The 15,904-nt window shown below is 46.1% G+C and overlaps 1 protein-coding gene across 1 annotated transcript in view; it reads left to right on the top strand.

Annotated features, from left to right (window-relative positions):
• Nucleotides 1-14,929: 14,929 nt before the first annotated feature.
• LOC145345192 (myelin and lymphocyte protein-like) overlaps nt 14,930-15,904 on the top strand; it is a 29,629-nt gene continuing 28,654 nt past the window's right edge. The window contains exon 1 of the mRNA XM_080192929.1: nt 14,930-15,141. Within this exon, the coding sequence (XP_080049055.1) occupies nt 15,052-15,141 (90 nt within the window). The 5' untranslated portion in view covers nt 14,930-15,051. The remainder of the gene's footprint in view (nt 15,142-15,904) is intronic.

Below are 15,904 nucleotides of genomic sequence, written 5' to 3'. Positions count from 1 at the left end.
CGGGTGGGATTGTGGTTGGTGTGGATTCAATGGACCGAATGGCCTCCTTCTGCACTGTAGGGATTCTATGGTTTTGCGTCTTGATTTGGCCACATTGGTCTTTCCTGCTTTGAAATGTAACTGTATGGGAGTGGCTTGAAATGTAACTTGCCTCATTTGTGTACTGGGAATGTAAACATTACTGAGTTCAGTAAAGCGTGAAAACAGAATTGTTAAAGTACGCGGGCTGAGTACAACTTTGTGACTGAATTTACAAGCTCCTGTTGCAGGGGCAACATCACCGTGAAGACTATAGCACTTCAGAAAGGCACCACAACCTTCTCAGGGCAGCTAAGGGCAGCAAAGGATGTGGCCTTGGGAGCAAGGCCAAAATCCAGAGAACAAATAAAAACCTGTCGATCAATTTGTAACTGCAAAGTTGAACATTAAAATCTTTTAGCAACTATACGCTGTAGAATCACTAATTGTTGTACATCACTTTTTATTGAGCAGTAAGTACTGGTGCAGACACGATGGCCAAATGGCCTCATTGACAATTCTGTGATTGCGCAATCATTCAAGGGAATCTGATTAAAGACAAAAGGTGTAAGAGGACATGGCAAAAGAGACGAGGGACGGGATTATCCGGCCGTACTTGCCCCAAAACCAGAAAATCCCGCCCGAGGTCATAGAATCCTACAGTGCAGAAGGAGACCATTCAGCCCATCGGGTCTGCACCAGACAATCCCACCCAGGCCCTATCCCCACAACCCCATGCACTTACCCTAACTCGCTCTGGGTAGATAGGTTGTTGATAGACAAAGGAATTAAGGGTTATGGGGAGAAAGCGGGAAAGTGGTACTGAACCACTTCAGATCAGCCATGATCTTATTGAATGGCGGGGCAGGCTTGAAGGGCTAGGTGGCCTACTCCTGCTCCTATTTCTTATGTTCTTATGACACTAAAAGACAATTTAGCATGGGCAATTCACCAAACCAGCACGCCTTTCGACTGTGGGAGGAAACCAGAGCACCCGGAGGAAACCCACGCAGACACGGAGAGAATGTGCGGATTCCACACAGACAGTGACCCAAGCCGGGAATCGAACCCAGGTCCCTGGCACTGTGAGGCAGCAGACATTTTCATGGTCTGCTCCCTGCCTGCTAAGATTCCTGTCGTGGGCAGGATGGGATAACTCCCCCTCGAGGTGTCTGTCATGGTGAAGTCAGCCCCTCCAAACCATTTCCTGTCATAGAAACATAGAAACTCAGCCTCCGCTCCGTTTGGCCCTCGAGCCTGCTCTGTCATTTATCTTGATCATGGCTGAGCAGTAAATTCAATATCCTGATCCCCATATCTCTTGATCCCTCGAGCCCCAAGAGCTACATCTAATTTCTTCTTGAAGTCGGACAACAATTCACACAACACAGCCCAAACATCGTTGGGAGAACAGGTCCTACATCCACACTTGAACAAACTGACCTGATGACTTGCTAAGATTTGATTGTAGTTGGCAGTGATCTGTTAATGCGCTCACTCTGTCAACCTAAAGCCCACTGAAGACCGACAACAAAGTGAGACAGTACTGGACCCACTGCTGAGAATGAGGTATGAACCAGCCAAGGGCCTTCATCCTAGAATGTACACATTAACGGGAACGAAGTAGAGAGGGTCAAGAGCTTCAAATTTCTAGGCGTCCAGGTCATCAACAACCTGTCCTGGTTCCCCCCATGCCAACACTATAGTTAAGGCAGCCCATCAATGCCTCTACTTAGAAGACTAAGGAAATTTGGCATGTCCACTACGACTCTCACCAACTTTTACAGATGTGCCATAGGAAGCATTCTTTCTGGTTGTATCACAGCTTAGTATGGTTCCTGCTCTGCCCAAGACTGCAAGGAATTACAAAAAGGTCGTGAATGTAGCCCAATCCATCACACAAACCAGCCTCCCATCCATTGACTCTGTCTACACTTGCGCTGCCTCAGGAAAGCAACCAGCATAATTAAGGACCCCATGTATCCCAGAGATACTCTCTTCCACCTTCTTCTGTCAGGAAAAACGGACAAAAGTCTGAGGACACGTAACGACTGACCCAAGAACAACTTCTCTGCTGCTGTCAGACTTTTGAATGGACCTACCTCGCACTGAGCTGACTTTTCTTGACACTCTAGCTGTGACTGTAACATTACATTCTGCACTCTCTCCTTTCCTTCTCTATGAACGGTACGCTTCATCTGTATAGCGCGCAAGAAACAATACTTTTCACTGTATGCTAATGTACGTGAAAATAATGAATAAAAAAAGTGTTTTGGATTGGGACATTAAGCAAGGAGACTCAGAAGGTGCCGGAGTCTCATTGCTGACGAGCTGCCCTCACCCATTTCTGAACCTGGAGGAATAAGGGTTCAAAACTTTCCCATCTTTCACTGCTAATAAAGACCATCGCCCTGCCAACACACAAGTGTCCAGACGCTAACTGCACTGAGGTTAATATCACATGAATGTTCAGAAAGGGTCACTATCACTGAGTAGGAAGACGGCTAAACCTCGAGGTATGACAATTCTAAAGTACAAAACAGTTGACCAGAATGTGCACGTACCCAGCCAATGAAGTGCAATTTATTTCCAGTGATAACGCGCCCTCGAACCAGAAGTGACAACACTTGTTTAGTTTGCCTAATGTTACCACTACTCCTTGGGGCACTCCTGACCCCTGCGGCAGGGGTGGAGGCAGTCTGCTGACTGCTATGCCCTGATGTCTGTAATGAGCTTGGGGCGGCACAGTGGCTCAGTGGTTAGCACTGCTGCCTCACAGCGCCAGGGACCCAGGTTCAATTCCCAGCTTGGATCATTGTCTGTGCGGAGTTTGTATGTTCTCCCCGTGTCTGCTTGGATTTCTTCTGGGTGTTCCGGTTTCCTCCCACACTCCAAAGGTATGCAGGTTAAGTGGATTGGCCATGCTAAATTGCCCTTAATGTCAGGGGGAGCAGCTAGGGTAAATGCACTGGGTTATGGGGATGGGGACTGGGTGGGATTGTCGCCAGTGCAGACTCGATGGGCCGAATGGCCTCCTTCTGCATTGTAGGGCTCTATGATTCTATGACATCCTGTGATGGCCCAAGGCCCTGGCCTGCTCAGGGGCAGGAGTGCAGCTGGCAGCTGGTGTGGGTATTGGCAGAGGGTTCTCTGTGTGTGTTGCACACCATTAGCTGTCCTGAGTGAAGGTTCTGGGGGTGTCCGGCTGATGCTCATCCTCCATATGGGTGCCAGAGGGTTCCTGGTCTGATGCCCTCAGGTGATGGGGCACCTGGAGGGAGGTCCTGATGAGTGTTTGCCAGAGTGCGTGGCCATGGAGTGCAGTGTCGGCTGCAAGTCTGGATGGACCTGTTGGACCAAGATCTTCATGGTTGCCAACCTCCCCATGGTGGCCTCATGGTGCTCGCATGCCAGAGCCACCACATTGGAAAGAGTGTGGATTAACGCCTCCATCATTCACCCTACTCTGCTGAGTGACTCTCAAACCTGCACCCAATGTTCCACTACCATCTCCAACAGTGAGCTAGAGATTTACCATCTCACTGGGACTGAGCTGGTCTCCAGCAGCCCTCCGAATGCCGGAGACCCAGGCTGTCCCTGCCTCCCACTGTCGGGGGAGGTGGGTATGGGTCTGTGTTCTACAGGAATGATGTGGAGATGCCGGCGTTGGACTGGGGTAAGAAGGACTTTAATCTGCTGTTCTGAGGCTTCTTGCTGTTTTCCAGGAAGTGAGCCTGAGTCTAATCTAGACCTCTGCTGCAGCGAGGTGCGTGTCTCTGCCCTGGTGTGAGTGAGCAGTGTGATGGGCCTTCCTGAACCCCCTCAGGCTTAGATATGCTCTGGGGGTTCAGAGTGCTGCCTGGCTGGCTGCAATCCACTCGTGCCTACAAGAAGGAAAAGACAGTTTTAGTGGACAAGCTTAGGCTTTTTCAGAATACATTTAACTCACTGTGATATTGTTGGGATTTGATGAAGTGATGGGGCTGAGATCCGTACTAGGTTGTTGGGAGAGGCCAATCTCCGCGTCATCACATGAGCCATCCCTGCCTTTCCCAGTAAGCTCTGCTGCAGCCTCCTCTGGGGCTGAAGATCTCTGTGCCTCCCCTGGTCAGGTCTCACTCTCATCCAGAGATGTGTAGATTAGGTGGATTGGCCGTGCAAAATTGCCTCTTTGTGTCCAAAGTTGTGTAGGTTAGATGGATTGACGTGGGAAATTTCCCCTTAATGTCCCAAGACGTGTAGGTTGCATGGATTAGCAATGCCAAATTGCCCCTTAGTGCCCCAGATATGTAGATTAGATGGCTTAGCCATGGTAAATGTGTGGGATTATGGGGGTAGGGATGGGGCGGAGGGGAGTGCCTGGGGGGGGATGTTAATTCAGAGAGTTGGTTAGGATTTGATGGACCCAATGTCCTCCTTCAGCACTGGAGGGATTCTATGGACTCAATATTTTATGGCTTGTTGTGTTCCAGTTTGCTCTATATGAAAGTGAAAGTAAGGCACGTGATCAGAGGGAATGGAGTGGAGGTTGAGTGAAATGCATGTCCCCTGTGTGTGTGGTGAGCCCACCCCAGAAGGGCCAGAAGATGGAATGTGAACAACATGTGAGATGGGATAGTAGTGATGTGAAAGTGTTGGTGAGGGGATGAGTGTTAATATATGTCCCCCGCTAATGGATTTGTGAGAACCATGAACAGAGTAGGCATTTGAATACATGATGAGAGTTTGATATTGGAGGGAGTGGAGGATGACTTAACCTGGTGGCAACAATGAGATCATTCATCCTCTTCCTGCACTGCGTGGCATTTCGGGTATGTGTTATTAGCCACACTGGATTCCTGAGTAATGTTCAGGTGCTTCCTGGATCCATCCTGCATGTCATGGATTCATAGAGTTTACAATATGGGAAGAGGCCCTTCAATCCATCGTGTCTGTGCCAGCCATCAAGTACCTATCTACTCTAAGGTATAAGACATGTCTCTGAGTCCAAACCCCTCAAATCAACGTGTCAGGGGCTTGGTGGCTGAAGCAGAGAGCGGCCTTCGTCTTGAGGGAGGTGGCCTTTTGCTTGTGCCTGGATGCCATGATGTCCAGTCTCCTGTTGACAGGTGGGCTGGAAAGAGTGATATGAGTGCTCTGGGCTGGCATTTAAATATGGTGCAGTGACCTTTGAACCCACCAGCTGACAGCGGGCAGGCGAATCAGTTCCACACCTGCCAGGTAATTCGGAAAGATACTCACTTGTGCGTAATTGATGAGGCCTCAAGTGAGGTATCAGGATTGAGTTCATGCCATAGAACCGTAGAATCCCTACAGGGCTGAAGGAGGCCCTTTGGCCTTCGAGTCTTACTGACTCTCTGAAAGAGCATCTTACTCAGGCCTACCCCTCCACCCTCTCTAGCCCCCATACATTTACCACGACTGATCCACCTAACCAGATCCTTGGACGTCAAGGGGGAATTCCGCATGGCCAATCCACCTAACCTGCATGTGTTTGGACATTCCAGTGGGAACGTGGCCACCAGAACTGCTTGCCTCCGCACTTAGAAAACGGGATGGAGAATTCCATGCCAAGGATGTATTCCATCCAGACTGGGTGACTTTTCTACTTTGAGCACAGTTTTTCGTTCCAGTATTTATGCTTCCTATACTTTCATCCTATCCAAATTCTCTACCATCTCATATTTTACTGTAACATAGACAGCACCATCTTTTGTGGAAACGCACTGCCAAGTACTTAGTTCTGGACTTTTACTCTTCACTTGTCATAGAGTCATAGAGGTTTACAGCATGGAAACAGGCCCTTTGACCCAACTTGTCCATGCTGCCCTTTTCTTTTAAAACTCCTAAACTAACCCCAATTGCCCACATTTGGCCCATATCCCTCTATACCTATCGTACCCATGTAACTATCTAAATGCTTTTTAAAAGATAAAATTGTACCCGCCTCTACTACTGCCTCTGGCAGTTTGTGCCAGACACTCACCAACCTCTGTGTGAAAAAATTGCCCCTCTGGACACTTTTGTATCCTTCTCCTCTCACCTTAATCCAATGCCCTCTAGTTTTCGACTCACTTACCTTCGGAAACGATATTGACTGTCTAACTTGTCTATGCCCCTCATTATTTTATAGACATAAGATAAGATCACCCCTCAGCCTTCTATGCTCCAGAGAAAAGAAGTCCCAGTCTATTCAGTCTCTCCTCATAACTCAATCCATCAAGTCCCGGTAGCATCCTAGTAAATCTTTTCTGCACTCTTTCTAGTTTAATAATATCCTTTCTATAATAGGATGATCAAAATTGCACACAGTATTCTAAGTCTGACCTTACCAATGTCTTGTACAACTTCAACAAGATGTCCCAACTCCTGTATTCAATTGTGTACGCTTCACTTCAAGAAGAAATTAGATATAGCTCTTGGGGCTAAAGGGATCAAGGGATATGGGGGGGTGGGGGAAGGGGGGATGGATAAAGGGAGATCAGGATATTGAATTGAGGACCAGCCAGAATCAAACTGAATGGTGGAGCAGGTTTGAAGGGCCGAATGGCCTATTCCTGCTTCTAGTTTCTATGATTCTAGGTCAAGTCCTCAAACAAGATTAAAGTTTTTTTCTGGAGAGTTCATGCATGCCTGTACCTCTGGACGGTGGGGTGGGGTGGGGTAACAGTGTGGGGCAGGGGCGGGGCTGGGGGGTTGTTGGGTTGCATATTTGTAACATAGAATTGTAAACTTTGCCAAGCTCACATTCCTTTCGCAAGAAAAAAATGAAATAATTTCAGATCAGGCAAATCAGGTAAAAGTAGCAGCTCATACCAACTGGATTACCAATGGCAATTTTGGTATCTGTTGTGACCAATTGGAGCCCTATTCCAACATAACCCCATTCATACTCAAACGAGCGTAGTTACCTGGACGCATTCCAGGGATTCTTTCCAAGCCGCTAGGTAGCTAGGTTATGAGCATGTTTCTATTTTGAATTTCATTACTTACCCAGTAAAAATAAAATTCGACTGCCTTTGTCTGACAGATTTTAGGTCCCCTTGTACTGCGGGCATTATGCCCTCTTTCTCCTCTCCACACAAACAACTTCAAAAAGGCATCGAGTTAACAAAAGTGTTATTTTCTTTGATGTATTGTAGTTTCACCTGCAGTTGTCTCAGTGGGCTCACATTCTGCTTAATCGCTTTCTTTGGCTGAATAGATTTACGGAAACATTTGCTGCTAGTGTTGATATTCCCTGTCAACGTTCTTTCTGTGGTCTCGCTAAAATTTATCACCTGACATGTTGCTGAATAAAAACAAGGTCTTCTTGTCATTTTCACATTGCTGTCTGTTGGAGCTTGCTGTGGGGAAATTGACCATCACGTTTCATACATTACCCAGTGGCTACACTTCCAAAAGTTCTACACTGGCTGTAAGGCCCTTTTTGAATTGAATTGATTTATTATTGTCACATCTATTGGGACGCAATGAAAAGTATTGTTTCTTTACGATGGCACGGTGACATAGTAGTTAGTACTGCTGCCTCACACTGCCAGGGACCCTGGTTCAATTCCAGCCTCGGGTCATTGTCTGTGTGAAGTTTGCACATTTTCCCTGTGTCTGCGTGGGTTTCCTCCAGGTGCTCAGGTTCCCTTCCACAGTCTAAACGATGTGCAGGTTACATGGACTGGCCATGTTAAATTGACCCTAGTATCAGAGGGATTAACAAGGTAAATATGTGGGGTTATGGGAATAGGGCCTAAGTGTGGTTGTGGTCGGTATAGACTCAATGGGCTGAATGGCCTCCTTCTGCATTGTAGAGATTCTATTCTATGATGTGTGCTATATAGACAAAGAATAGAGTACATAGGGGAAAAGGAAAGGAGAGGGTGCAGAATGTAGTGTTACAGTCATAGCTAGAGTGTAGAGAAAGATCAACTTAATGCAAGGTAGGTCCATTTAAAAGTCTGACAGCAGCAGGGAAGATGCTCTTCTTGAGTCGGTTGGAATGTGATCTCAGCCTTTTGTGTTTATTTCCTGACGGAAGAAGGCGGACCTCCTGAGGTCATGAAAGATGCTATTTAAATGTAAGTTTTTTCCCCCTATTGTCATTGTGCATCTCTTCATTTTGCTCTCTCGGCCTACTACTTTTCCCCTTTTCCTTGCATTTGTGTCAGTCTTATCTTCGAGATGGAACTCTCTTTCACTAGGTGTTGCTCTACTTAAGTGGACCTTTTGGTACTTAAGGATCTGCACTGGCTTTGTTTCCCATCAAATACTTCCTGAACTATTTCCTACTGTTGGTCTGGTTTACTGTGGGCAATATATTTCTCAGCCTTTTGTATTTTGCTTTACTTAAACTGAGGGCTTTGGTATATGACTCTTGTCGTACTTTGAACAACAAGTAACCTGCAGGTAGATTACTGAATACATGGTTTATTGTGATAAATAACTATTTAGAGGGTGATGAAAGGGCGGCTGTACTCTATTGCTCCAAACTCCGAACAACAAGGGAAAGCCCCCAATCCGTCCTGGAACTGCACACTCCGCCCGATTGGCTGATTGGGTCACATGACCCACGGAGGTGCGTCGCAAGGAAGAATTATATCTTTTGAGGGATCAAAATACACTTAGCGACTGGATGACTGCCATGTCAGTTTGACCTGTTCAAAGGCTTCTTTCTGATGCTTGTCCCAAAGTGGATGGCACAGTGGCACAGTGGTTAGCACTACTGCCTCACAGTGTCAGGGGCCTGGGTTCGATTCCTGGCTTGGGTCACAGTCTGGGCGGAGTCTGCTTGTTCTCCCCATGTCGGTGCAAGTTTCCTCCGGGTGCTCCTGTTCCCCCCGCCCCCCCACAGTCTAAAGGACCCGCTGGTTAGGTTCATTGGCCATGCTAAGTTCTTCCTCAGTGTAACCCTCAGATGAAAGTTCAGGTTCGATGTACCCGAACAGATGCCAGAGTGTGACGACTAGGGGATTTTCACAGCAACTTCATTGTGGTGTTAATGTCAGCCTACTTGCGACACTACTAAAATATAAAAAGCAAAACCACCTCTGATGTTTCTTAAGCTGTGTGTATAGTGGTGCACACACTGTAGAAAGTTTAGGAATAGATCTCCCATAATAGTTCATCATTCCTAAAAATGATTTGAATTCTGATACATTTATAGCAGTCAGTACTTCATGATTGCTTTTATCTTCTCTCCATAGGATGCTGTCCTTTTGCAACTGCTTTGAACCCTAAGTACGTCACTTCATGAGACGGGAATGTGTATTTTTCCCCTTTTTAACCTCACTCGGGCCTGATTAAATCTTTTTAAAACTTCTTTGAGATTTGCCAGGTGCTTCTGTTTGGATGGTCCTGTAATCAGTGAATCACCTAGATAGACAACCACCTTCAGTGGGTTTTGTAGTAAGCTTTCCATTGTGCACTGGAAAATGGCACACGCCAATGAACCAATTGTCCAGCCAACTGTGCTAACCAAAGCAGTGTAACACCTCCCAATAAAGTTTAACGGGAATATTGGGGGAGGGCTTCTTCACACAGAGAGTGATGGGAGTGTGGAATGAGCTGCCAGATAAAGTGGTGAAAACGCTTTTAACATTTAAGAAAAACTCGGACGGGTACGTGGATGAGAGGGATGTGAAGGGATATGGTCCAGGTACAGGTCAGTGGGACTAGGCAGAAAAATGGTTCGGCACAGACAAGAAGGGCCAAAAGGCCTGTTTCTGTGCTGTAATGTTCTATGGTTCTATGGTTCAATCGCCCTGTCCTTCCTGAAGATCCTATAGTCTGGAATATTTAATACTCACTCATGCTTAAATTGTAGCCAGGTCTCTAACAGCTAACACATCATACCCATTAGAGAGACTAAGATGTAAATTTGCAGCAGTTGTAAGTGAGTTTTGGAGTTGAATAGAACCAGGTGGGTTACTCAGTATCTGTTTGATATCTCAATGTGGACCAGTGATAAACACTAAAAAGAAACCATACTGCTGACTCCCAAATATCCATTAGCCACACCACACAATGTCTACAGGTAAGGAAGGGGAGCATGTCAGAAATGCGCCTTTGGACCTAGATTTACAAATGCCCATGAGGCTGAGGTCAGACATTTCAAAATCATTTCACTGATGCTGACAGAGCGTGAGGTCAGGACCCAGCGATTTTCCTGCCATCGAGTAGGTCCCTGACCCCGGATCGGAAGTCTTTTGATTTAATTTATTATTGACACATGTATTGGTATGCAGTGAAAAGTATTGCTTCTTGCACGCTATGCAGACAAAGCATACCGTACATAGAGAAGGAAAGAAGTGGGTGCAGAATGTAGTGCTCCACTCATAGCTAGTCAATTTCCAGGGCTGAGAAAAAGGGTCGGCAGCATTGCTGCCTCACAGCTCCAGGGACCCAGGTTCAATTCCAGCCTCGGGTCACTGTTTGTGTGGAGTTTGCACATTTTTCCCAGTGTCTGCGTAGGTTTCCTCTGTTGCTCCGGTTTCCTCCCACAGTCCAAAGATGTGTGGGTTAGGTGAATTGGCCATGCTGAATTGCCTCTTGGTGTAGAAAGGTGAATAGGTTAGATGGATTAGACATGGGAAATGTGTGTGGTTACGGAAATAGCGTGTGGGAGAGAGCCTGGATAAGGTACTCTGTCAGAGAGTTGATGCAGACTCGATGGGCCAAATTGCATCTTTTGCAATGTAGGGAGTTATGAAAAAGAGAGAAGGAGCCTTCCCTTCTCCAAACATTAACTTGTATTTTTGGAAGCATTGGTGTGGCACAGTAGCACAGTGGTTAGCCTCATTTACTTACATCTCACTTACTGTCCTGTCTGGAGACAATACCCATCTCTTTAACCTATGCTTAACGCTCTCTCCACTCACACTGTCTGCACCTTTAGGACTTGAATAGCTGTAAAGACTCACATTCTAATCAGTATTCTGTAAACTGTGTGTGCCTTTATATGCCCTGTTTGTGATCAGAACTCCCCACGGAGCTGACTAAGGGGTAAAGCCCCGAAAGCTTGTGGTGTTTGCTACCAAATAAACCTGGTGGACTTTAACCTGGTGTTATGAGACTTCTTACTATGTTAGCCTAACAGTGCCAGGGACCTGGGTTCAATTCCCGTTTTCGGTCACTGTCTGTGTGGATTTTGCACATTTTCCCTGTGTCTGTGTAGGTTAGGTGGATTGGCTAAATTTTCCCTCAGTGTACCCAAAAGGCACCGGAGTGTGGTGATTAGGGAATTTTCACAGTAACTTCATTACATTGCAGTGTTAATGTAAACCTAATTGTGACTAATAAACGAGCTTTAGCTTTACTATTCATTTCCAGCACGTCCTGACTATGCAGCAGTTCCAGCTTTTGTGGTTTTATTTTTTAGAGATATTACTCAATCATAAACATTCAATGCAGTTGGGATTCTCATCTATTTGAGGTATTTTGCTGCTGTGAATATTCTACTGTTTAGCCAGACACTTTCTGTCAAATGTTCTATTGTGAAAGAGATATTAGGCATGGCATCAGTGCTTAAGAATCTGGGTGTTCTGTTTCAGATTGTTGGGCCCCTAATCTTCCAGCTTTGATGGAATTTATTTTGAAAATTCTAGGTGATAGTAGAGGCTTCATTCTTGTCTCCAAACTGGTTTTACCGCTGCATACTTGCTCCCTTTGTTAAGAATCCATCCCAGCCCTTTTGGTATTTGGAGATTGCATTAACAGTTGGCTCAGTTTCATTTCTGGGTTTTTTTTCATCCCATTCTCGTTGGGAAAGTTTGGGGGCGGGAACTGGCCTAAAATAAAGTTCTTTTGTTGCTAAGATTCTTTTTTAATGGGCCCAGCTCATGTGTCCGGAGTGACAGATTGAGTGTGAACCTCCCTAATGCTGGTGTATCCAGACCACTCCTGTGGCCTACAAACTGTGATATGGAGATGCCAGCGTTGTGAGACCTGGTGTTGTGAGACTTCTTACTGTGCCTACAAACTGCCCAGAGGCAAAACATCTCAGCATTTGAATTACATCTTTCATAGGAGCCCAATATACCTTGCAGCATGAAATGCCCCCATTGACTTCCTTTTGTCTGCTGCTGTTTATTTATTTACAACTTATTAGTGTCACAAGTAGGCTTACATTTGTTCATTTATTAGTATCACAAGGAGGCTTACATTAACACTGCGGCAAAGTTACTGTGAAAATCGCCTAGTCGCTATATTCCTGTGCCTATTCGGGTACACTGAGGGAGAATTTAGCATGGCCGATGCAACTAACAAGCACACCTTTTGGACTGAGGGAGGAAACCGGAGCACCCGGAGGAAACCCATGCAGACATGGGGAGAACGTGCAATTCCAATTTAATTTGATTTGATTTTTATTGCCACGTGTATTAACATACAGTGAAAAGTATTGTTTCTTGCCCGTTATACAGACAAAGCATACTGTTCATAGAGAAGGAAACAAGGGAGTACAGAATGTAGTGTTACAGCCATAGCTAGGGTATAGAGAAAGATCAACTTAATGCAAGGTAGGTCCATTCAAAAGTCTGATGGCAGAAGGAAAGAAGCTGTTCTTGAATTGGTTGGTACGTGACCTCAGACTTCTGTATCTTTTTCCCTGACATCTCCTCTGTACTTGCTCCCCAGCACCTTAAACCTGTGTCCTCTCGTAGCGACCATTTCAGCCCTGGGAAATAGCCTCTGAGAATCCACCCTATCTATTCCTCTCAGCATTTCATAAACCTCTATCAGGTCGCCTCTCAACCTTCGTCTCTCCAGGGAGAAAAGACCGAGCTCTCTCAACCTATCTTCATAAGGCATGCCTCCCAATCCAGGCAACATCCTTGTAAATCTCCTCTGCACCCTCTCAATAGCTTCCACATCCTTCCTGTAGTGAGGCGACCAGAACTGCTCACAATACTCTAAGAGGGGTCTGACAAGGGTCTTAGAAAGTTGCAGCATTAATAAAGTAAAGGTAATAAACAAACTTTAAACAGTCCAGTTGGTTTAAGGCTAATTAGGGATGGGCAACAAATGGTGGCCTTGTCAGCGATGCCCACATCCCATGAAAGAAGGAAAAAAAGGGCTAAGTGTGTGAGAGCGGGTGGCACAATGGTTAGCACTGCTGCCTCACAGCGCTAGGGACCCAGGTTCGATTCCTGACTTGGGTCACTGTTCACATGGAGTCTGCATGCACTCCCCGTGTCTGTGTGGGTTTCCTCTGGGTGCTTTGGTTTCCTCCCACAATCCAAAGATTTGAGGGTTAAGTGGATTTGCCATGCTAAATTGCCCCTTGGTATCCAAAAATGCAAAGGTTAGATGGGTAAGCCATACAGGCAGCAAGGTGCCACAGTGGTTAGCACTGCTGCCTCACAACGCCAGCGAGCCGGGTTTCATTCCCGGCTTGGGTCACTGTCTATATGGAGTTCTCACATTTTCCCCGTGTCTATATCAATTTTTCCAGGTGCTCTGGTTCCTCCCACTGCTTGAAAGACATGCTGGTTAGATGGATTGACAGTGCTAAGGTTATGGGAATAGCATGGGGGAGAAGGCCTGGATAAGGTACTCTGAGAGAATCAGTGCAGACACAATGGGCTGAATGGCCCCCTTTTGCACTTGGACAATTCTATAGTAACTCTTGTCCAAGGCAGATACACTTGTCTTAACAGTTTCCAGCACCTATTCTAAGCTAATTGTAAATAATGCCAGACGCCCAAAAAAGTTGGCACAATGTCTGCACTATATTGAAAGGCAGGCGGTTCTGGTGAAGTTGTTTTAAAGGCACACTATGAATGCAAGTTATTGTAGCTCAATGATAGCTGGATGCAATTCCTTTTCAGCTCACTTGGAAAGTATAGTGTGTCTGATCAATAACTTGCCTATATAACTTGCACAGGGTGGTTAGCACTGCCGCCTCACAGCACCAGAGACCTGGGTTTGATTCCCGGTTCGGGTGACTGTACGGATTCTGTATGTTTTCCCTGTGTCTGCGCGAGTTTCCTCTGAATGCTCTGGTTTCCTGCCACTGTCTAATCCTCCCACAGTCAAATCAAATCAAATCTAAACCTAAAGATGTTAGTTTGATCGGCCATACTAAACTGACTCTTAGTGACAGGGTAAATATGTGGGGCTACGGGAATGGGGGCTGGGTGGGATTGTGGTTGGCGCAGACTTGATGGGCCGAATGGCTTCCTTCTGCACTGCAGGGATTCTATATCTGACCTCACTGAGTCTAGCTGTTGGAAAATCAACATCGGTTATTTTCTCCCTGTCCATGAGAGCTGTTTCAGCGGCTGTGGGGGAGGGGAGGGGAGCCGGCTTGAACCTTTGTGTGATTTGGTGCACAGATGTGGGATTTGAATTCAGTAACACCCAAACCTCTGCACCATGCCTGGGGTTTACTGCAAGCTGCCTAGGCTGCCAACACTTCAGAAATGTAACAAAATGGACAGCAGAGTGAGGAGTTGGGGATGTCCCATAAGCAGAGGTGGGGGGTGGGGCTGATTTAACATTTTGTAGGGATCTGGGGTGTCCCTGAGGGCTAGAGCCTGCAATTATTTACTGACATCAGTGGCATCTGCTTTGATTTGTTAAGGTAGCAGCAAGGACAGGCTTAGAACTAACCACTAAACAGGGCTGTCTTGCAAGCAGGAACATATATGTACGCTGCTGGAAAGATGCCTTGTAAAACACAACGCACCGTCCACACGTAAAACTTCAATTCAGGGTTAATCTTTCACAGGGAAACAGCAGTAAGTTGACACCTTGAGCCAGAGGGAAGTAGGTGAGTATTCACCTCTGAAACATTTAAACACAATCTCTCCCTCCTTCCTCCTCCCCCCTCATTTGGCTTGAGAGGCGGTGTTGCTGCAATGATGAAAGGTTTGGGGAGGAATGATTAAATTCGATGGACACACCTTCAAGCTGGTCCTGGTATATTAGTGCTGATACATGCTGTAGACTAGGATTGCACAGGGTCGCCTGACCGTGAGTGTGCTTCTGCCAAAGCCAGGCAACCTTTCACTAACTTGGTGTCTGCTGCAAGTAAGGACCATGTCAACTCCTGCTCCTTCAACTAGTCCCATTCCGTCTGGGATGAAAGTGTGCATAACATTTCCAGAGATCCTGATGTTTGGCGAGTTTGTGAGTAACATTATTTAACACCATGTAGCGAGCAAAAAGTTTGGTTAAAGTTTATCAAGTTTATTTATTTATTGGTCACAAGTAAGGCTTGCATTAACACTGCAGAGAAGTTACTGTGAAATTAATGTGTCTTCTCCAGCATGCTTGATAGTCCAACAGGGTTACAGAGGAAGAATGCAGGTACATTTATAGGGAGTAGCTCAGTGTATCTGGGTGGAAGTGATACGAGAGATATGGTTAATGGCAGATCTCAGCACAATAAGAAGTCCCACAACACCATGTTAAAGCCCAACAGGTCTATTTGATAGCAAAGACCATTAGCATTTGGAGTGCTGCCCCTTCGTCAGGTAAGTGGGTGTTCTGTTCACAAACTGGGCACATAAAGACACAAACTCAATTTACAAAATAACGGTTGGAATGTGAGTCTTTACATCTAATCAAGTCTTAAAGGTACAGACAATGTGAGTGGACAGAGCATTAAGCACAGATTAAAGAGATCTGTATTGTCTCCAGCCAGGACAGTTAGTGAGATTTTGCAAGTCCAGGCAAGTTGTGGGGATTACAGATAGTGTGACATGAACCCAAGAGGTTGAGGCCGTCCTCACGTGTGCGGAATTTGGCTATCGGTTTCTGCTCAGTGACTCTGCGCTGTCGTGTGTTGTGAAGGCCGCCTTGGAGAACGCTTACCCAAAGGTCAGAGGTCGAATGCCCGTCACCTGACAAAGGAGAGCGCTCCAAAAGCTGGTGGCGTTTGTTACCAAAT

This window comes from Carcharhinus amblyrhynchos, chromosome 7 (genome assembly GCF_965287045.1).
Source record: "Carcharhinus amblyrhynchos chromosome 7, sCarAmb.v2.hapA, whole genome shotgun sequence".
NCBI classification, from domain to species: Eukaryota; Metazoa; Chordata; class Chondrichthyes; order Carcharhiniformes; family Carcharhinidae; genus Carcharhinus; species Carcharhinus amblyrhynchos.
This window is presented reverse-complemented; position numbering and strand designations above follow the sequence as displayed.